Source organism: Myxine glutinosa, chromosome 14 (assembly GCF_964187855.1).
Source record: "Myxine glutinosa chromosome 14, kmMyxGlut1.1, whole genome shotgun sequence".
In the NCBI taxonomy this organism is placed as follows: Eukaryota; Metazoa; Chordata; class Myxini; order Myxiniformes; family Myxinidae; genus Myxine; species Myxine glutinosa.
The window spans coordinates 70,607,581-70,630,664 of record NC_136274.1 but is presented as its reverse complement, the minus strand read 5'-3'; the positions used below and the strand labels follow the sequence as shown (position 1 = coordinate 70,630,664).

Here is a 23,084-nt window from a genome sequence, read left to right as displayed (position 1 = left end):
ATTTGGGCCACCGTTGGTAGTACAAAGGGTGCGGCCGCAGCTGCCCCAACCTCGTGCGCGAGAGCGCCATTTTGCGTGCCCGTAACCTCGTGCGCGAGGGCGCCATTTTGTGCGTCTGAAACCTCCGCAACCACATTGCCATTTTTCTCCTCCTCCCTTTCCTCCACATACATTTCCCCGAGGTCCTGGGTCGATTCCACCCTGTCTATCTCTCCCACCGACATCCGATCGCCTTGATTGTCCATGGCGCGATCTCAAAATTCGGGTTTTATAAAACAAAATAAATTTCGGCAGCTTGTAATTTTGAGCGCGTTAAGCGCGCTTCGGGTCCGATCTCACTCCTCGACACCAATTGTTACAGACGCGGTTTAGATGTTATGATGGGCCGAGCGGATGGTCCAACCGTGACCGAACAGTTACTCCCCGATTAGCCCGATTCCACCCGACGTTGACCAGATCGCCCCACAGATATTCAATCGGGAAACCTCTAAAGCGACCGAAAGAGAAGGAAAAGAGAAGAAGACAGAGTACGGAGGAAGAACAGATTTATTATACACACACAAGCAAAAAGAAAGAGCGACCAAAATTATTTACAGCAATGGATGGAAGAAGCAGTCACACAGTGCATCGTTAGCTTAAACTATTCAATTTACTTAACCCCAGGACAACGATTAGGACAGACGACGTTCACACTTACACGGGGGATATTGCAGGCAGGTATGGCTTGAGGTGGATTGCTGGAGAGGGAGGCAGGGTCGGAGGCAGCAGCTCTCAATTCCTCGCGTTTTTGGCGGGAAAACCCTCCGTCGCGTATCCGCTGCCGATGCCGTAGACGTCACGTGCTGGCTCGGTCACACCTGCTCCTCTCCTTCTGGTGGAGCCGTCTCCCTCCTTTCAGCGCGTCTCTCCAAAGCTGGTTTCCTCTCCGAGTACCTCTCCTCTTTGGCTTGGAGCGTCTCGCATCTCACCACTCCTCTCGTATGTCACCTCTTCGCTCATCTCATCTCTGGTGAAGCAGTCCCTTCCAGTCGCTTTTATCACTCGGGGCGGAATCAAGCCGCCGGCTGCGAGGGCACGCCTACCGGGTCGCTAACCGCAGTGCTGGTTGGCTGTTAGGGCTGTCCGATTCCTCCTTTGCTCATGACGGCGTGCCACGCCTGTGAGTTGGCGGCTCCTACCCCCCTCCTCTCCGATATGAGCACATGGGCAATGGCGGCTTGCGGGATTGAACACCACTCGCACCCCTTTTGAAAGGAACTTTGGAGAGCGCAGATGTTTGGGGAAATTGAAAGGGCCTACGCTTATTTTGTTTGATACAATGCAAAGTCAATCTAGTGGGAAACACATATTTAGCCTACATAGAATAAGGAAATACACTATTTAAAAAGATATATCGTGGCCTGTGTGTAACTTTCATGGAATTAACTAGGAGGACGGCTGCGACCATTATTTACATTACGAGGGTGTTACACACAACAAAACCATACTTTTCACATTCGTTACACTTCCTCCAAAATTGTTACACTTCTCAAAAACCGTTACACTTCTCAAATTCGTTACACTTCTCAAAACCGTTACAATATATATATATATATATATATATATATATATATATATATATATATATATATATATATATATATATATATACACACACTACTGGTCAAAAGTTTTAGAACACGTCAATTTTTCCAGTTTTTATTGAAATTTATGCAGTTTAATGTCTCAATGTACTCTGAAGTTAAGCATAGAACAAATAAACAATTGGAGATAAAAAAAGAAATCATAGAATCATTTTGTTTAACAAAATTTAATTTAAAATTTTGACTCGGCAAAGTAGCAACCTTTTGCAGATATAACCACTAACACACTCGTGGCATTCTTTCTCCAATGGAAATCAAATATTGTTTGGGAAGTTCTTCCCAACATTGTTGTAGAAGTTCCCACAAATGTGTTGCACTTGTAGGTTGCTTTGCTTTCACCCTTCTGTCCAGTTCATCCCAAACCAGCTCGATGGGGTTTAGGCCGAAAAAAATATATTGCTGGTCTCTGGTCAGACCAAAGTTCCAGAATTGATGCGGCGATGCGGTTTTTTTTTTTGGTTTTTTTTTTTTAAAGCATGGATTGCACATATAAAGGTGTTGTTTTTTGTGTGTCCTCATGCCTTGCGCTCCTCCTCATCTGCCGTGGCGCCGTCCAGAGAGAAATTAAAGACAGCCAATGGGACTGGTAGGCCTTTTTGTAAATAATGAACACAAGCTTAAGTTATTTTAAAATGTATTTATTCTGAAAATTATTAAGTTCTTCAAGCATATTATAGACTGCCATTTCGATCTCGAGATCGCCTTGCCGTACTGTTAAACATTCCAATGCGTCGATCGCGTCAACACTGCGCATGTGCAAGTGGTCTAACAGGCCGATGGTCTCCCACGATCTCTTCTCCCAGTCCACCAGATTATCAGACACTTACAACTTCATGACAAACGAGATAGGATCCAGGCCTAATTAACGAGACCACCCGCAGCTCTCTAGGCCTTCTGGTTGCTTCACACGAACCCGACAAAGAACGTCTTCGTTTCAATAAATGACAATATCCAGCCGATTGGATTCATGACGTCACGGCACACAAAACTACTCATATCTTTGGAACGGCTGGTTGGATTTGGACAAACTAAACGTAGTTTGGTTTTTGTTTTTGTTTTTAGTTTTGTATCAATTTGGAATCTATGTGTAATTACGCTTATTATTAATATTATTATTATTTTGCTATGTATGTTACGAACGAATAGAAATGTTATTTGCAATTGTATTCCCATCCCATTCATGGTTTCTCTGGTCTGTGTTTAAGATAAGTTGTTTCACACTGACTGTAGTAAGTTGAATCAATGAGCAACTTGCTAATTATTCTGTTGATGGTGCTTACTTGCTTACTTACTTACTGGATTTTGGACTTTGCAGGTGTTCGGAAATTCCAGTGAATAGCTCGATTAGCTTGCTGTGTGCAGTGCGTCATTGGTCGTGCCTTACTTTGGAGTTACTGATCAATTGAAAAGTAATTTGTAAATGGTTGTGGATATGCAGGGCGGGTTCAGAGTTATATTAAAGTCAAAAGTGGATGGTGATTATAAAATATGATTGAATTACTCAGAAAATTAGGTGGAGGTGATATAACTCCTTTGGTCACAATTCAAAACTAACAATTCACAGTTTTCTATGTAATATTATAATGGGATTTGAGGTGACATAGAGTTGAGTAGATAATAAATCCCGTCATCGTAACTATGAGTTATGTTTTCTTTGTTAAAATTTCTCAGTTTTCAGAGGGGTACTGATTATATTTAAGCATGTTCCTTTTTTTATTTTTGTCATATAATTATTTGCCTGAACTCAATTAAGATCAGTTTGTTACTTTTTTTTTTTTTTTTGCAGTATGTCGAGCAAAAAAAGGAAGTGGTCGGAGGATTACGTGTGGTACGGTTTCACATGTTTGACGGAACGGGATGGAAGTCAGCGTCCTCAATGCATGCTTTGCAATGTCAAGTTGAGCAACTCCAGCCTCGCACCAGCAAAACTACGGGAACACTTCAAAAAAACTGCACAGCGAGGGGCAGTACAAAGACGCAACGCTGGATGAATTCAAATTGAAGAGAGTCCGATTCGACGCAAGTGCTACCGTGCCCACTCTTGGCTTCGTTCCAATTGACAAACCGATCCTCACCGCGTCGTATGAAGTTGCGTACCTGATCGCAAAGCAGGGCAAACCACACACCATTGGCGAGACACTCATCAAACCGGCCGCGTTGAAGATGGCCAACATCATGCTGGGAAAAGCAGCTGAAAACAAGTTGTCTCTCGTTCCACTCTCAAATGACACCATCAGATGCAGAATCGACGACATGAGCGACGACATCCTCGCCCAGGTAGTTGCAGATTTAGTCGCAACCCCAACGAAATTCAGCCTTCAACTCGACGAGACCACCGACGTTTCGAATTTGAACCAGCTCATCTTATTTGTGCGTTATGTCAAAGGAGACGAGATCAAGGAAGACTTTCTGTTCTGCAAGCCTCTCACAACAACGACGAAGGCAGCTGACGTGAAGAAGCTTGTGGACGACTTCTTCAGAAGCAACGGCCTCTCGTGGAACATGGTGTCTGCATTTTGCTCGGACAGAGCTCCAGCCATGCTGGGATGCAACTCCGGTTTTGTAGCGCTGGTGAAGGCCGATGCACCACACATCATCGTCACGCACTGCGTCCGGCACAGACACGCGCTGGCATCAAAAACCCTGCCTCCAAAACTGGCCAATGTTCTGAAAATCGTGGTTGAAACAGTGAATTACGTGCGAAGCCGTGCTCTGAATCATCGCAACTTCAAAGAGCTGTGCAATGAAATCGGCTCTGAATTCGAAGTCCTTCCCTACCACTCTAACCTTCGATGGTTATCATGAAGGAAGGTAGTGAGCCGTGTTTTTGCGAGCACACCAGCATTGCCATGCAATGCACTTCCAAGAGTCAGAGTTCATCCTCGCCTTGGCGTACTTGGCTGACATCTTCGACGCACTCAATCATCTCAATTGCCAGATGCAGGGTGGTGGAGTGAATGTCATCAAATCTGAAGAAAAGCTGAGTGCTTTCCGAAAGAAGTTACCGTTGTGGAGGCGGCGAACAGAGAACGACAACTTCGCGAACGTTTCGCTACTGGACGAGTGCGTGAGCGGGATCGAAGATGAGTCTGAAGTTGGAGGCACTGCTGTACCGAGGGAGCTGAAGTAAGCGATTGCCACACACTTGGATGAACTGGGAAAGTCATTCGACGGCTACTTCCCCGACCAAGAGCAATACCCAGCATGGGTGCAGCAGCCGTTTACTTTCGACGTTGCAACGGCAGATGTCAACGACCAATACCTCGACGACCTCATCGAACTTCAGCAGAGCCAGACTCAACAACAACTCTTCGGCACAACAACGCTCTCAACGTTTTGGTGCCACCAAATGGAAGGATATCCTCACATCGCTAAAATTGCCCTTGAGATCCTCACGCCGTTCGTTACAACGTATCTCTGCGAGCATGCGTTTTCGAAACTGGTGGACATTAAAACAAAGAAAAGTAGCAGGCTTGTTAATCCATTACTTGTTCCCTGAAGAAGGCCTTTTTTTACAATATAACTGTGCAATTTACATTATTTTCCCGTTTTTGCTAACCTAAACTTTTTTTTAAACCTCGAGCAGTTTACTGCTTACCTTTATACCATTTCAGGTTATTCACTGAACATTAAACTGCGTAAATTTCAATAAAAAACTGGAAAAATTGAGGTGTTCTAAAACTTTTGACCGGTAGTGTGTATATATATATATGTATGTATATATATATATATATATATATATATATATATATATATATATATATATATATATATATATATATATATATATATATATATATATATACAACAACAACAACATGCATTTTAAGGCCATGTTCCCTGCTAGAGCGGGGGTTAGCCTTGCGGGAAAGATATATATATATATATATATATATATATATATATATATATATATATATATATATATATATATGTATGTATATATATATATATATATATATATAAATATATCAACAAATATACACCAACAACTGGGAGAATGACAAAAGAGCAGGTAAATACAAAAAATAATTGAAAAGATTGGGGATAGACAAAGAAGGCTCATTGGAATGGCTAAGAAGAGGTCAGCTCAACTGGGATGGAGAACTAATCATAATGAATGCCCAAAATCAAGGACATGAATCAAATGTATTTGAAAAGATGGTGGGAGTAAGCCAGACCCACAAGTGTAGATTCTTCAAGACAGAAACAGAAGTATTAATCACCTGCTCTCAAGATGCAAAAACTATTATCAGAACAACTTTACACACAACAGCACAAACAAAGTATGAAAAGTGATTTATTGACATACCTGCAAAAAATTCAACATACCAGTACCGGAAAACTCATGGAAACACGAACTAAGGACAATCATTGAAAATGAGGGCGTCATGCTCACGTACGACCTGATGATTCCATCGAGGGTGAACATAGAAAACAAAGCATTGCATCCGGGCCTTGTACACAGGAACAAAAAGGAAAAGACAGCATTGATGATTGAGATATCAGTATCCAGCGATTTTGGCCTAAACAATGCAGAGATGAAGAAAATGACCAAATACCAGGAACTAAATAATGAGGTCAAGAGATCTCGGAAGCAGAAGAGCATCGAAATTGTACCAGTGATAATTGGAGCAACAGGAATGATGAAGAAGAACCTCACTGACATTTTAAAAACCATCCCCAGGAATATTACCACAAATGAACTACAACTGGAGACAATCCGGGATTTGGTGACGATCCTGAAAAGAGAACTTGGAACAAAACTCTGAAAAAGTTGAACAGTTTGGTCCATGAACCGTAATCCCTTACCGAAGAGGAGATGGATACTTTGGGTCCAGGGAGGCTCAGTTCCACCTCCTGAAACCCACAAATTGATATAACAACCAACGACACTCACACAGATACACACACATACACACACACACACACACACACACACACACACACACACACACACACACACACACACACACATCTCGTTTTTTATTTCTGTTCCTCACAATTCTACCAAACACACCCACACAAACCCCAAGTACTACCACCCCTTCCCAGACTTAAAATAGACAGCCCCCTATGGTATATCTTTTGGTGCACCCAAATGTAACCCAATTGATCTTCAGGTCATAAAGGATGCTATATTTTGCTCTGCATGGAAACTAATGTTAGAAAACCCGAGAAACGCGGCTCTACATCATAAGGTAAAAAGGATGACTCATACAGGAAACTAGCAGGTCACCCAGGCATGGCCTTTTACTACATCGAAAGACAGCAGGAAATGAGAGCAACTGAAATTTAACCCAAATTATTGACAAATCTACAGGACAATTATTTTTTTCAAATACTGCAATGCCATTCTTACAACATGTACGAACAGCATTGTGGTTGTTCTTCAAATACGTGGCATCTTGCCAACAGACCTGAGTAACGCATGTGCACACAAAGGTAACCGAACCATTACAAGGGATGTTTGTGCACGGGTTGCACGATGTTCACTTGGTATATGATGACATTTGTATCTTGAGTTCCAAAATCAACATGTCCAGCATAGTTGATTCAGCTGCAAACTTGTTCTTCACGTGCAGCATTATCCTCTTTCGGCAATAAACTGAAATCGTTACTTTGATGTGCAACATGCGCATTTGGTGCGACATCTTTCCAGCAATTTTCATCATCTCAACATTTTAATGGTATTAGTTAGGCCGCATACTAACTGAAACGAAGGCCGAAACGAAGGTTAGTTAGGCCGCTATATGTCTTGCATAACTGACCCACCCATGATTTCAAATGGAGAGAAAAGCTGAAAGGCAAGGCAGCCTGCATGGGGTGAGATACCATCTGATATACATACATAAATGTGTATATACAGACTTGGCATTTAATATGGAATATTTTTTTTGTGGGGGTGAACTTACTTTTCAAGATGTCTTAGAACCAAAAGTTCATTGGAATTATGTTGAAATTATGCTAGATTTTGTTAATGTGACCTTTAAAAGAAACAAAAACCACATTTGACATTTCGAAACAAATACATTGATCCTTGAAAGTGATGTAAACTGATATCGAACTCAATTCATGGACAGTCCTGTGTTAAACTTCTGTACGTTTTCCAGAAGTATCTCTTTATTTTGCACATTAGCCAAAAAATTTTTTAACAAAAGTTAAATTACGACTGGGATTACGGACTGTAAAATTACAGTTCAGTACTTCGTGTAACCCCCACGAGCATTCAGGAGAGCACGACGTTGAGGCATGCTGTTCATGAGATTTGCCAAGGTTTGGACAGGAATCGCTTGCCATGCAGTTACAATAGCCTGCTGCAATTCACGCACAGAGGTCGGCTGCTGGTCCAAGTGGTCGATTTGACGCGTTAATTCTGCCCACAAGTTCTCTATCAGATTCATATCCGGGGACATGGCAGGCCACTCCATATGCTCTACACCACGGTCAGCAAGAAAGTGTTGGATCATGCAAGCACGATGAGGCCGTGCATTGTCATCTTGGAAGACAACGTTTCCTCGAAAGGCTGCACGAGCAAATGGAAGCAATGTTTCTTCCAGAATGGCCCTGTACTTGAACTGGTTCAGGTTTCCATTCAGAACAACCAGGTCAGTTTTGCCCCCTGCATGAAAAGCAGCACAAACGGTCACCCCACCGCCTCCAGCTTGGACTATTGGCACTATACAATCTTTGTTGTAGGCTTCATGCACTTGTCTGTGCACTCGGACGTGGCCATCTTGATGATAGACCAGAAATCTAGACCCGTCACTGAAGATCACGTGATTCCAGTGTCCTGGCTGCCATTGACGGTGCACTCTGGCCCACTGCAATCGGCGCTGGCGGTGTTGTCTGGTCAGGCGTGGCTTTCTCAGGGGACGCCTGGCACGATAGCCTGCTTGAACCAGTCGTTGGTTGACTAGCCTTCTGGATACAGGCACATTTGTCAGTTGCTGCCACTCAGCCCTAAGCCGATTAGCTGACTTGGTACGGCCATTGCGGACTAACCGGTGCAGCTGGCGATCATCCCTCCTTGTGGTTCTGCGGGGACGTCCTGGCCTCGGTATTGGAGTAGGGACACCCCTCTGAGCATTTCGTTTCAGGATCTTTGATACCTGACCTTGAGTGATGCCATACTGCCGAGCAATAGCACGCTGTTTCATGCCAGAATTTCGTAAAGCCACCACTCCATGACAAACAGCATTGTCGAGTTGACGGACCATCTCCAGAGGAAGCGGAAATAACTTTTGTAGATGTGCAGCAGTTGTTTTCCACTAATACAGAACGCAACAACCCTTATATACCTGATTGTGAAGCCAATCGTCAAATGTACCTGTCCTTACATTTTGTCACGCCAACTGTGATATAATCCTGTTATTGACTTCTTGCTGCGACAGACAATCAGTGACATGGTTCTTTTAACAAATAAATCACCAAAGTGTAAAAGAAACTCACCAGATTGATATACCGAGTTAAGAAAGTAAACCCGTCAAGAAAAAAAAAAATTCCATATTAAATGCCAAGTCTGTATATATATGTGCCAATAGAACGTCTTCACCCCTTTCAAAATTTTCACCTTTTGTTACCTTATAGCCTGGAATTAAAATGCATTAAACCAGACCAACTTTATTTACACATCTTAAAGAACAACTTCCAAGTGAAGAACAAATTCCACAAATTTCAGAGAAGTAATTCAATATACAAAACTAGAAAACTAGATAAGTGTCCAACTCCTTATAATATCAATTGTAAATTACCTCAGGTGTAACCAATCACCTTCGAAATCACGTACCAAGTTAATTGGCCTCCACCTGTGTTAAATTGTCGTGATTTTGATTATTTCAGAACAAAATCAGCTGTTCCTGTAGGTTTCCTCTGCTGCATGGTGCATTTCACAGCAAAGACTCAACTATGAGCACCAAGGAGCTTTCAAAAGACGTTTTTGTATACAGTCGAGGCTCATGTAAGAGCTAATACATTACACATGAGAACAGGCACAGCCCCACAAAACATACAATAAATAAAGGGAGTGGGAGACAGGAGGGGGAGAGAGAGGAAAACATACAAGCTCAACAACAGAAGAGAACAGCGACGTCGGTAGATCTATGGAAGAGAGAGGGCATGTGGGGAAGGGGTACACTGTATACAACAAATTCACACAACTAGGAATTTCAGGAAAGAAGTTGGAGTTTGAAAGAGGTGGATTTGGGGTGTTCTAACGGGGGTAGAAAAGATCAAGGCCCTGGACGGGGGAAGACAAGAGATGGTGGTGAACAGCCGCCCCAAAGACCCGGAGGAAGGAGTGGGATCGAAGAGAGCGAGGTAGTCCGTTCCAGAGGCGGGAGAAAAGAGGAACGAAGGAGCGAAGGCGAACAGACCATCCGGGATAAAGTTGTAGAAAGGGACAGATCAGGGGATGTGTATAAAAATATTTCAAAGCCTTGAATATCCCTTGGAGCACAGTCAAGACAATCATTAAGAAGTTGAAGGCGTTTGGTACCACCAAGACCCTGCCTAGATTAGGTTATCCCTCCAAACTGGATGACCAAGCAAGGAGGAAACTGATCAGAGAAGCCACCAATAGGTCAATGGCAACTTTGAAAGCTACAGACCTTTATGGCAAAGACTGGCCATTGTGTGCATGTGACAACAATATGAAGCCTCTCCTCACTGAAAGACACATGAAAGCCCCTTGGAGTTTGCAAAAAAAAAAGCATCTAAAGGACTATCAGACTGTGAGAAACAAGATTCTGTGGTCTGATGAAACCAAGATTGAACTGTTTGGCTTCCATCTGGCCACTCTGCCATAAAGCCCAGATCGGTGGAGTGTTGCAGTGATGGTTGTCCTTCTGGAAGTTTCTTCCATCTCCACATAGGATCTCTGGAGCTCAGCCAGAGTGACCATCGGGTTCTTGGTCACCTCTTACCAAGGCCCTTCTCCCCCGATTGCTCAGTTTGGCTGGGCGGCCATTTCTAGGAAGAGTCCTGGTTGTTCCAAACTTCTTCCATTTAAGAATTATGGAGGCCACTGTGCTCTTGGGAACCTTCAATGTAGCAGAGAATTTTTTTGTAGGCTTCCCCAGATCTGTGCCTCGATACAATCCTATCTCTGAGCTCTGCAGCAGTTCCTTCGATCTCATGGCTTGGTTTTTGCTCTGATATGCATTGTCAGCTGTGAGACCTTATATAGACAGGTGTGTGCCTTTCCAAATCATGTCCAATCAATTGAATTTACCACAGGTGGACTCCAATCAAGGTGTAGAAACATCTCAAAGATGATCAAGAGAAATGGGAGGCACCTGAGCTAAATTTCAAGTGTCATAGGAAAGGGTATGAATACTTATGTCAATGTGATATTTCCGTTTTTTCTTTTTAATAAATTTGCAAAACTTTCTAAAATCCTGTTTTCTCTTTGTCATTATGGAGTATTGAGTGTAGATTGATGAGGGAAAAAATGAATTTAAACGATTTCAGCATAAGGCTGCAACATAACAAAATGTGAAAAAAGTGAAGGGGTCTGAATACTTTCTGAATGCACTGTATTTGCTTTCTTCTCTAAAACTACATGCACAATTTCGTTGAAACTTGACCACAACCTTCACCAACCGTGCTGTACCAAAGTTTGTTTACGGCACTAAAAAAAAACTGCCCCTTTAGGGGTCAACGGGGAGGGGGGGTTGCCCCTCAAAATAGGTATTTGCTTTCTTCTCCGAAACTACACACGCAATTTCGATTAAACTTCACCACAACCTTCACCACCCGTGATTTACCAATGTTTGTTCCAGGCATTAGAAAAATTGGGTTCTGAGGAGGTATATGGGGTTAGGGGAGGAGGTGGAGTGGGTTGCCCCCCAAAATAGGTATTTTTTTGTTTGTTTGTTTTAAGTCTTATGGTTATGTTCGTATGAGTCTACATGCTTGCCTGTCTTCTAGCAACCATTGAAATTGGTTTAAAATACCTTTAGTCAGTGCAGTATAATGCTTATTCTACCAGGTGAGCACCAGGGGTATTGCCCCGATGTTCTTTTCAAATAATTTTCTGAAATTTGTAGAATTTTCTTTTCACTTGGAAGTTGTGGGTTACAATGTGTAAATAAATGAGGGAAAAGTCTGAGTTAATGCATTTTAATTCCAGACTATAAGGCAACAAAATGTGAAAAATTTGAACGGGGGTGTAGACTTTCTATAGGCACTGTAGATAGCAGCGAGGGGGTGGGGGGGCGTGATCAGATTCAGGAAAGTCCAGATACTTGCATAGATTGGGCAAAAGATTGGCAGATGCAGTTTAGCATGAAGAAATTTAAGGTGCTTGGCATTGGATAAGAATAATGAAAATAGATATTACATGATGCAAGGGGCAATGTTGGAGCGTGGCACACAGGAGAAGGATCTGGGGGTGGTAATAGCTACGCCATAGGACCAGGGGCCATAGCCTGAGAGTAAAGAAGAGGAGAGTTTGGATGGTAGTTGGGTAGGGGTCTTTCACTCAGAAAGTAGTTGATGCATGGAATGGTCTCCCAGGAAAGTTAGTGGCAGCAGAAACAGTAGATACAGTCACGTGAAAAAGTAAGTACACCCCATGTAAAGTTTTGACTTTTTCAACATATTTCAACATACAGCTATTTGATCTTCATTTAAACAATATTGATAGATAAACGTGATATAATATAACAAATATCATGAAACATTTAGATTTTGTAGTCCATTGTAAAATTTAAACAAACAAATGCAAATTTCGCATGTGGAAAAAGTAAGTACACCCCTAAATTTATCACCACTTCAAATACCTAAATTTAGAATCAGGTGCACCAGCTCAGGTGCAAATGATTAGAACATCGTTAGAGAGGATCTTGGAGGAACCTGTCTTATTTAAACCTCAGACATTTAGTTTGGTTTGCTCTTTGTTGTTGAAGTGTGCATCTCATTCTATCACCATGCCTAGATCTAGAGAAGTGACAATCTAGAAGTGACAATCACCATGCCTAGATCAAAAGAGCTCTCTGAGGCCTTCAGAAAGAAGGTTTTTGATGCCTACGAGTCTGGGAAGGGATTTAAAAAGATCTCCAAACAATTTGAAATCAATCATTCGACTGTCCGGAAGATCATCTACAAGTGGAGAAGATTCCAAACAACTGCCAACTTGTTCAGGCCAGGCCGCCCCAGCAAGTTCAGCCCGAGAGCAGACCGCAAGATGCTGAAAGAAGTCTCTAAGAACCCCAGAATGTCATCACGGGACCTACAGGTAGCTCTTGCCACTGTTGATGTCAAAGTGCATGAGTCTCCCATTAGAAAGAGGCTGCACAAATTTGATCTACATGGGAGGTTTGCCAGGAGGAAACCTTTGCTGTCCAGAAAGCACATCAGGGCAAGACTAAAGTTTGCCAATGAAAACCTTGGCAAAGACCAGCACTTCTGGAACAATGTGCTCTGGACAGATGAGTCAAAGGTAGAGCTATTTGGCCACAGTACCAGAAGACATGTTTGGCGAAAAGCAAAGACAGCATTTGACCACAAGAACCTGATACCAACTGTAAAGCATGGTGGTGGAAATTTTATGGTTTGGGGCAGCTTTGCTGCATCAGGGCCTCGGCAGCTCACCATCATAGAATCCACTATGAATTATTCATTGTACCAGAGGGTGCTTGAGGATAATGTGAGGCCATCTGTCGGAAAGTTGAAGCTCAACCGAAGGTGAACCTTGCAACATGACAATGACCCTAAACATACCAGTAAATCCACCAAGGAATGGCTGAAAAGAAAGAAATGGAGGGTTCTGGAATGGCCAAGTCAAAGCCCGGATCTAAATCCCATCGAGATGTTGTGGGGGGATTTGAAACGAGCTGTGCATGCAATAAACCCCTCAAACATCGCACAGCTGAAAGAATTCTGCATGGAGGAGTGGGCAAAAATTTCTCCCAGTCGATGTCAGAGACTGGTAGACAGTTATAAGAAATGCCTACTTGAGGTTGTTTCTGCCAATCGGGGCAATACCACCTATTTGAGCCAAGGGTGTACTTACTTTTTCCACATGCGAAATTTGCATTTATGTTTATTTAAATTATACAATGGACTATAAAATGTAAATGTTTCACCTCTTATATCTGTATTATATCACCTCTATCAATATTGTTGAAATGAAGATCAACTAGATGTATGTTGAAATATGTTGAAAAAGTCAAAACTTTACATGGGGTGTACTTACTTACTTACTTTTTCACGTGACTGTATGTAAAAACTGGAATTAGATAGTTACAAGCATTCGCGATGGAGTGATACATGGATATTGGCAGGAATTGGCGGTAGTTGAGGTGTGGATCGGTGACTGGATACCTGTGCTGTGGTTGTGATGTTTGTGAGAGGGTCTTGTGAAAAGGTGAATGTGGTGTCTGTGCATTGGTAACCCCCACAACCACCGTGTTCACCCTTACCCCAACACCCCCCACCCCAACCCCGCCCTCTCCCCACCCAAAATTGGTATCATTTATAACATCCTTTGAATCGATATTATAAAAGAGCCGTGTTTGTTTGTCTGTTTGTTTGTTTGTCTGTCTGTCTGTCTGTCTGTTTGTTTGTCTGTTTGTTTGTTTGTCTGTTTGTTTGTTTATCTGTTTGTTTGTTTATCTGTTTGTTTGTTGGTCTGTTTGTTTGTTTGTCTGTTTGTTTGTTTATTTGTTTGTCATGTTATAAATTGAGAACTGATTAACGGATTTCAATAACTTCAACTACGGTGGATTCGGGTAACCACCGGGAATGTTTGTGAGCCAAAAAAAGATTATTATTATTATTATTGTTTTTTTTTTAATGGGTAAATGGACACGCGTGTGAAAACTGCAAATGCCAATTTTATCATTGCAAGTGATGGTTATCCCTGCACGGAGAGCAGGATCTCCCAGGAATTCTTTTTTTTTCTTCCCCCATGGGTTAGACATCGCAGCAAAGATTGGTATTTCCATCAGCGAAGCGACGGGTCTTATATTCTAGTGATAATAAAATGCATCAGGAATAGTCGCTCCTGTTCAATAAATGATTGGATTTGTGAGGAACAGAGTTGAAAAAAGGTGTGCATGCGTGTGTGCGTGTGTGCGTGAGCGAGTGTGATGTGAGTAAGTGTGTGTGTGATGTGAGTAAGTGTGTGTGTGATGTGAGTAAGTGTGTGTGTGATGTGGGTATGTGTGTGAGTGAGTGTGAGTACATGTGTGTGTGTGATTGCGTGATTGAGTGTGTGAGTAAGTGGATGTGGGAGTGTATTGTTGAGTGTGTGTGCATGTGTGTGAGTGCATGATTGAGTTTGTGAGTGTGTAAGTGAATGCATGTGTGAGTGAGTGCATGTGTGAGTATAGGAGTGAGTGTGTGATTGAGTGCATGTGTGTGTGAGTGTGAGTGCATGTGTGAGAGAGTGTGTGAGTGAGTGCATGTGTGAGCATGTGAGTGAATGCATGTGTGAGTGAGTGCATGAGTGCATGTGTGTGTGAGTGCATGTGTGAGAGAGTGTGTGAGTGACTGCATGTGTGAGTCTCTGAGTGAATGCATGTGTGAGTGTGTGAGTGAGTGAATGTGTGAGTGTGTGAGTGAATGCATGTGTGAGTGAGTGCGTGACTGCATTTGTGAGTATAGGAGTGAGTGTGTGATTGAGTGCGTGAGTGCATGTGTGTGTGAGTGTGAGTGCATGTGTGAGTGAATGCATGTGTGAGTGAGTGTGTGAGTGAGTGCATGTGTGAGTGTGTGAGTCAATGCATGTGTGAGTATAAGAGTGTGTGTGATTGAGTGAGTGAGTGCGTGAGTGAGTGCATGTGGAGTTCATTCGTGATTGAGTGTGTGAGTGCATGTGTGAGTATGAGTGAGTGCATGTGTGAGTGAATGCATGTGTGAGTGAGTGCGTGAGTGAGTGCGTGAGTGAGTGCATGTGTGAGTGAGTGCGTGAGTGAGTGCATGTGTGAGTGAGTGAGTGTGTGCATATGTGAGTGTATGTGTGAGTGAGTTTGTGAGTGCATGTGTGAGTGCGTGAGTGAGTGCATGTGTGAGTTCGTTCGTGATTGAGTGTGTGAGTGCATGTGTGAGCATGTGTGAGTATGAGTGAGTGCATGTGTGAGTGTATGTGTGAGTGAGTGAGTGCGTATGTGAGTGTATGTGTGAGTGAGTTTGTGAGTGTATGTGTGCGTGTGTGAGGTCGTGCATGCAAGAAGTAAATAATTCAAGTGATGTAACTGTAGCAAAATTGCCAATTACCTGTGCTGTGCTGACATGACCTACTCTACCTCTTTGATGAAGGTTACATGGCCTGGGGATCTTCGTTTGTGCCAAACTTTCACATTCGTACCAAACGTATTGTCCACATTTTCAACTCGAGTTTGTTCCAATTTAATGATGCGATACGCCTTGTTTATGTACGTAATAAATAGACGGCCTCTTTCCACGTGCAAGTCGTGTCATGACATGTGGTACCGACCACCAAAGCTCTCGACAGTGAGGCAATTCGCATTGTTAATCAGGCTTTAGGTAATCTGGCAATATTTACCCCGAGGCTTTGTTTTACGATTTGTATAAACACGAGCACGCCGTGGATGGTGCATTGTGTGTCCCAAGACTTACCGCCGATGCGGGGAAGCAAAAAAGGCACACGCCAACGTGATGAGTCACCATGAGCGTGTCCCGTCGAAGGAACTCGCGCAAGGACGTGTTCACGACCCGTGCCCCCAGGTGGCTCTGTGGGCGCGTGTCCACCTGGCTCCGCCGACGATGGCGATGGCTCAGGAACATCGCTACGATGTCGTACGCGAAGTACGGCGTCGCGAACCACACGTACCACGTCGCCAGCCAGTGCCTGTTACGCACGACGCACACCACACGACTGTCGTACACTTTCACAGGTATCATGAGGGAACGCACGATCCCTCCGGCCTCAATGACATATTACGTACGCAGGAGCATTGCGGGCGACATGTTGTTGGGGGTTAGGGTTAGGAAGCTTTATATGTTGGACCTAAAGAAACAAGTAGAGAAAGAGACAGAGGATGGGGGGTAAAAAATTCCACTAATGTAGATGATCCCATTAATCGCGAACAAAAAAAGGGACAATTGATTTATGTGGAGGAGAGAGAAAAGGATTGGGGAGATAAGAGGGAAAGAAGGATAGATATGGTGGGGGGGGGGGGGGGGGGGATAGGGGGCGGGGGGGGGGGGAGAGGGCATTTATCATTCATTCATACATAGATAGGTACATAGGTACATACATCCATACATCCATACATATAAACATGCATACACATACATACATACATATATACATACATATATACATACATACATATATACATACATACATACATACATACATATATACATACACACATACATACATACATACACGCACACATACATATATACATACATACACACACACATACATACATAATACATGTACACACATACTTACATGTATACATACATACATACATACATACATATATACATACATATATACATACATACATACATACACACATACATACACATATACACGCACATACAAACATACATACATGACATATACACACATACATATATACATACATACATACACATACATACACACATACATACATACACACAAACATACATACATATACATATACATACATACATACATACACACACACATACATACATATATACATACATACACACACACATACATACATACATAGATACATACATACATACATACATACATACACACACACATACATACATATAAACATACATACATATATACATACATACACACATACATACACACGTACATACATATACACACATACATACATACATACATACACACACACATACATACATACATATACACACATACATATATACATACATATATATACACACATACATACATATATAGATACATACATACATACATACACACATACATTCATATACACATACATACATACTGTTACGTGCTGCTCCCCGACCCCCTGGTCACGGTGTACCTTCGAGCCCCGAGACGATTCACGGCAGAAAAATGTGTTATTCTGTTTGTCAAAGATCAATGGAGAAGCCACCCCAATTGTTACTCACAAACAAATATTGTATTAAAATCACACAAGAATAACAGTACAACAATAATAGTATTCAATAGTACAATCAATATGTCCTATGATGGTACCATCAGTTTTGTAATATATAACTCACTGTGCTCCAAGTGAATTTTTTTTTTTTTTTTTTTTTTTTTTGTATACAATATCGAGGCTCGTGAAAGAGCGAACATTAATCACATGAACACACAGAAAGACAAACCGACACATAAAACATATAACATAGGGAGCGGTAGACAAGATGGGGAGAGAGGGGGAAGGACACAAACACAACATTTGAGAGCAGGGACCGAGAGACATGGAGACATCGAGAGATCTCAGAGAGGGCGAGGGCTTTGGGGGGGGGGGGCGTGGGAAGGGGGCAGTGGGAGAGGTATAAAACATATGGACACTGCCAGGACTTCCAGGAAAGAAGTTGGAATTTCAAACAAGGTGGATCTGGGGTGAATTAGCGGGGGTAGAAAAGATCAAGGTTTTGGATGGGGGAAGATAAGAGATGGTGGTGAACAGCTGTTTTAAAGACCTGGAGGGAGGAGTGGGATTGAAGGGAGTGAGGGAGTTTGTTCCAGAGGCGGGAGAAAAGAGGAATGAAAGAGTGAAGGTGAGCGGAGAGCCGAGATTTCGGCAGTTTAACCATCAGAGGGTTGCTGGCAGATCTTGTGCGACCTGTAGGAATATTTGGGGGACAGAGCACAGAGAGAGCTGGGGGTGCAAGGCCGGAGAGGAGTCGGTAGAAGACAGAAAGACCACCTACCTGCCTGCGGTGAGTGAGTGAAAGGCCCTCAGAGATAGCTTCATCGCGGGAGATTCCAATAATTCTGAAAGCTTTGGTTTCAACAGCGTGAAGCCGAGCTAGGTGTAAGGCAGGAGCACCGGCCCATAGGGGAGAACAGTATTCCATTGAGCTGGGGATGAAAGCCTTGTATGTGGTGAGGAGCTCAGGTGTGCCGAGGAAGGACTTCGCACGACGGAGGATGCCCAGTCGGCGACTGGCTTTGGAGGCCAGCTTGGAAATGTGGTTTTCCCAAGAAAGATCATGGCAGATAGTGAGACCCAAAATCTTGAGCGACAGAACTTCTTGGAGAGGATTGTTGAGAAAGTAGATGGGAGGGTTGTCCAGTCGATCTTTTCGGAGAGACAAAGTAAGAGTGTGAGATTTGTCAGGATTGAAAGACATGTTCCACTTGTTTGACCAGTCTGTGATTTTGTCCAGGTCTTCAGAGAGTGAGGAGGCAGCAGACTGCCGATCTGAGGGAAGAGGAATGGAGCGGTAGAGAGTGGAGTCATCAGCAAAGAGATAGAGAGGATTTTCGAGAGAGTCAGAGAGATCATTGATGAAGACCAGAAAAAGCACGGGGCCCAGAACACTGCCTTGGGGAACTCCAGCCTGAACAGGAAGAGGAGATGAGAGAAACCCATTCAGGGCCACACGTTGACGACGACTAGAGAGGAAGTCCGCCAGCCATGCGTGGAGATTTCCATGGATACCAAAGGAGGAGAGTTTGGTGAGCAGAGCGGGGTGCCAGACCGTGTCGAAGGCACGTGATATGTCGAGGGAGACAGCTCTAATTTCCTGTTTGGCATTGAGGACCTCCATCCATTGTTGAGACAGCAGAAGCAGCATGTCCAGAGTAGAGTGACCTGGTCTGAAACCAAATTGATGATCAGAGATCAAGCCATTGGAGAAGAGGAAAGATTTCATATCAGAAGCAGATTCCATGACTTTGCTGATAATTGGGAGAAGGCTGATTGGTCTGTAGTTGCTAGGATCTGTTTTTGCACCTTTTTTGTGCAAAGCGGTGATGTTGGCTGATTTCCAAGCAGATGGCAGTTGACCTTGAGCAAAAGAGAGGGTGAAGAGAACAGAGAGAGGGTGAGATAGAGCAGCAGAGCAGGATTTTAGGACCCGTGGGCTGATGCCGTCGGGTCCAGTTGCAGAATCAGAGTCGAGGGTTGACAGAAACTTTTCCACCTTGTCAGGAGGGAAAGGACACGGAGTCCAGGAGCAGCAGGGTACGACTGGGTATGGTGGGGTACAGAGAGGGATGGGTTTGGGACACAAGATTTAGAGGCAAACACAGAGTTGAGGCATTCAGCTTTTTTCACGTGCGGAGTCAGCTGTGTAGCCGTTTGAGGTAAGGGAGGGGATGGAGGGGGAACAAAACACCAGAAACGGATTTGACCAGACGCCACCAGGATTTGGAAGAGGGGAGACAGATAAGAGAGTTCGGTCTTGAGAACGGAGAGATATTGTTTCCTGGCTCTCCTGAGGGTGGACACACACTTGTTTCGGGCTTTGTGAAAGGAAATGAGATTTCCTTCCGTTGGATTTGCTTTCCAGGAGACGAAGGCAAGTTGTTTCTGGGCAACAGCCTCACCACAAGATTCCGTGTACCATGGACGGGAGGAAGGGTATGACAACTGAAGACGAGATGGGATAAATCTGTGCATGAGAGAGAGCAATTTACTTTGGAAGGAATTCCCAGGATGAGTTGATGTCAGAGGTGGTAGAGATGGGAGACCAGTCCAGATGATTGATGGCTGCTTGAAGACCGTGCCAGTTGGCCTGAGTGAAATGCCAGACTCGTCGACGCTGAGCAGGCTCCCTGAGGATGGTCAGAGAGATGTCCACTTTAACAAGGACATGATCAGATGATCCGATCGGAGCAGAAGAAGAGCAGCAGACATTTTCAGGGAAGTTAGTCATAACATGTCCTATGACAGAACTTTTCGCTCTTTCACGAGCCTCGATTTTGTATACAAAAAAAAAAAAAAAAAAAAAAAAAAAAAAAAAAAAGTCCAGAAGAGAAGATGTTCCGTTGACTGAGATCCGGGTCGGGAAATTGACAGATTGTGTCAGTCCCAGTGAGTCGCAGAAGTCCTTTGCTGAGGAGCCATGGCTGGTGAGAGAGGTACCCACACCCAGCCAACTGGCATGATGACAGTTGAAATCACCACATATGAGGAAGAGAGAGTTGGGATGAGTAGATAGAAGTTGGTCCATATCATCAGACAGCGAGATGTAGATGGAGTCATCACTGTTTGGTGGACGGTACAACACACATATGAACAAGAGGTGGGAGCGAAGGGGAAGCCGTAGCCAGAGGTATTCCTGGGGGTGAGGTGGAGAGAGTGCAGTGCAGGGCGAGTGAGGAAGAGAGTTTTTGATAAAGATAGCAACCCCGCCTCCAGGACGAGGCTCAGGTCTATCATACCGGAGGAGGGAGTAGCCCGGGAGAGATACTATGGAATCAGAGACATCATAAAGGAGGAAAGTTTCTGTTAAGCAGATCACGTCTGGTTTGACAGAAGCAACCTGTATGGAGAGATCAGTTAAGTTTGAACGAAGGCCCCGGATGTTTGAGGTCCATACCGTTAATGAAGAGGAAGGGGGAGCATCAGATACAGAACAGGGGGGAGGAGGGGTAGGGTAAGATGTGGAAGAGGTGGAAGAGGTAGGGAGAGCTGTTGAAGGTGTGTCAGAGATTTCAGAATAGCTCGGAGAAAGGGAAGGATGGGGCGGACAAAAGGTTTGATGGTGATTGGGTGAGCCACAATGAGGTGTTATTTGAGGAGGGGGAAGAGCGAGGCAGAAGGTTGGGGGAGATGGAGGTGAGAGTTTGAAGGGGGAAGAAGCGGGGAGGACGCTTTGAGGAGGGGGAGTGAGCGGGGGGAAATTGAGAAGCAATGAGGGTGGGGAGATTTGAAGGGGAGGGGTGAGGGAGTAGTTTAGGAGGGAGGGGGCAAGGGGGGAGATTTGAAAGGGATGGGTGATGGGGAAGATTTGGAGGGGAGGGGTGATGGGGAAGATTTGGAGGGGAGGGGTTATGGGGAAGATTTGGAGGGGAGGGGTGAGATTGGATTTTTGAAAGTGTACGATTTATGGGAAACGAACATTTATTGCAAAATGAGTTTCTTGTGACCTTCGAGTTAAAAATACGTTTAAGGACGCTGGATGGAGGATGGAGTGCAGGAGAGTTTAGGGAATGTAGAACAAAGGCACTATAGGAGATGGATATTTTTTTTGGGATGAATTGATTTGGTGAGCAAGTCGAAAGCAGCCTTTTAAAGAAGAAGAAGAAAAAGGTGTTATAAAATATGACGGAATACATAACTTGAGGGGAAAGTGTAAACATTGAAGGTTAATGAGTGAAAACTATCTGGGGAAATGGGGGAGAAACACGTGGTCGAAGAACGAACGAACGAATAAGAATGAATAAACGAATGAGAACAGAGAAGGAAATGTTTTTTTTTTTTTTTTTTTTTTTTTTTGAGTTGAGATTTACACAAGGAAGTAGGCTATGGGTGAAAAGCCTGGGAATACAGAGAACGAAAGTTATTGGATCACAAACGACGGACCACTGAGAGAAAAACAAAGCCTCAAGGTTGTACAGTGCACACTGTACAAGGCCTTGCTCGCGACACGGCAAACAGACGATCAATTTATGAAAGATAAACACCGAGAAACAACCAAAGTTGCACACAATAACTTCACACACCGAAAGATAAATACAGTTTCGACAAAATACAATTGTGAACAGACTTAACTTCGAAAAACGTGGAGACCGTGTGGAGCTTCGAAAATCCCTGCCGCCGTCTCCAAGATCTCGCGAGATCTCGCGAACATCCCCAACGAATGAAACAAGAACATCCCCAACGTCTCTTATTCCCAGCTTCAAGACGAAGTTGATTCGCTCCAGCGATCGCCAGAACAATGTCCAATCGAGACCAGAATCCCGGGCGGATGGAAAGTACAGTCACACAGCCGAAGCTGCACAAAGGCGCCCTCAAGGCGGCTGGGAAATCCAAAGGCACCCTCCAGGCGACTGAGAGATCACACCCTCGGGTATGGACTTTCACGGCTCACAGTCGGCGAACCGCAAATTAATCTTCAAAAGCCACGGTGTACACACGCACACCAGATACGTCTGAAAGCGGTGAAAATGGCTGACGAAGCAAAACGTAACGGCCCGGCAACAGTTCTCCTCGGAATCCACCACCAAAAACCTGACACGCAGGTTTTTCGGTCACAGCGATGACAACTCTGTCGCAGGAATCCCTTTCCCGGAAACCCGAAAGTTCGCTAGTGACTCTTGCTCGCCAACGTTCGCTCCAGACCGCAAGTATCTCGGCTCATTCCTGTCCGACTCACTCGCTCCGCCCTTTTTCTTTTTCTTCTTCCTCTTCGTCGTCCGGTTCCCGATCCGGTTTCCTGTTTCTTTTAACATTAACTTTTTTACCTTTTGAAAACAGTACATGGACAATAAACCTTTTGAAAACAATAATAGTACATGGAATCAGAAATATTTACAGTGGATGCAAACCACCACAATGGAAG

The 23,084-nt window shown here is 43.8% G+C and overlaps 1 protein-coding gene across 2 annotated transcripts in view; it reads right to left on the bottom strand.

Moving 5' to 3' along the window:
• Positions 1-23,084, bottom strand: part of LOC137439885 (ceramide synthase-like) — an 83,227-nt gene that overhangs the window by 54,352 nt on the left and 5,791 nt on the right. For both annotated transcript variants that reach the window (XM_068136088.2, XM_068136091.2), the window contains one exon: positions 16,230-16,461. In XM_068136088.2, the coding sequence (XP_067992189.2) occupies positions 16,230-16,461 (232 nt within the window). The remainder of the gene's footprint in view (positions 1-16,229; positions 16,462-23,084) is intronic.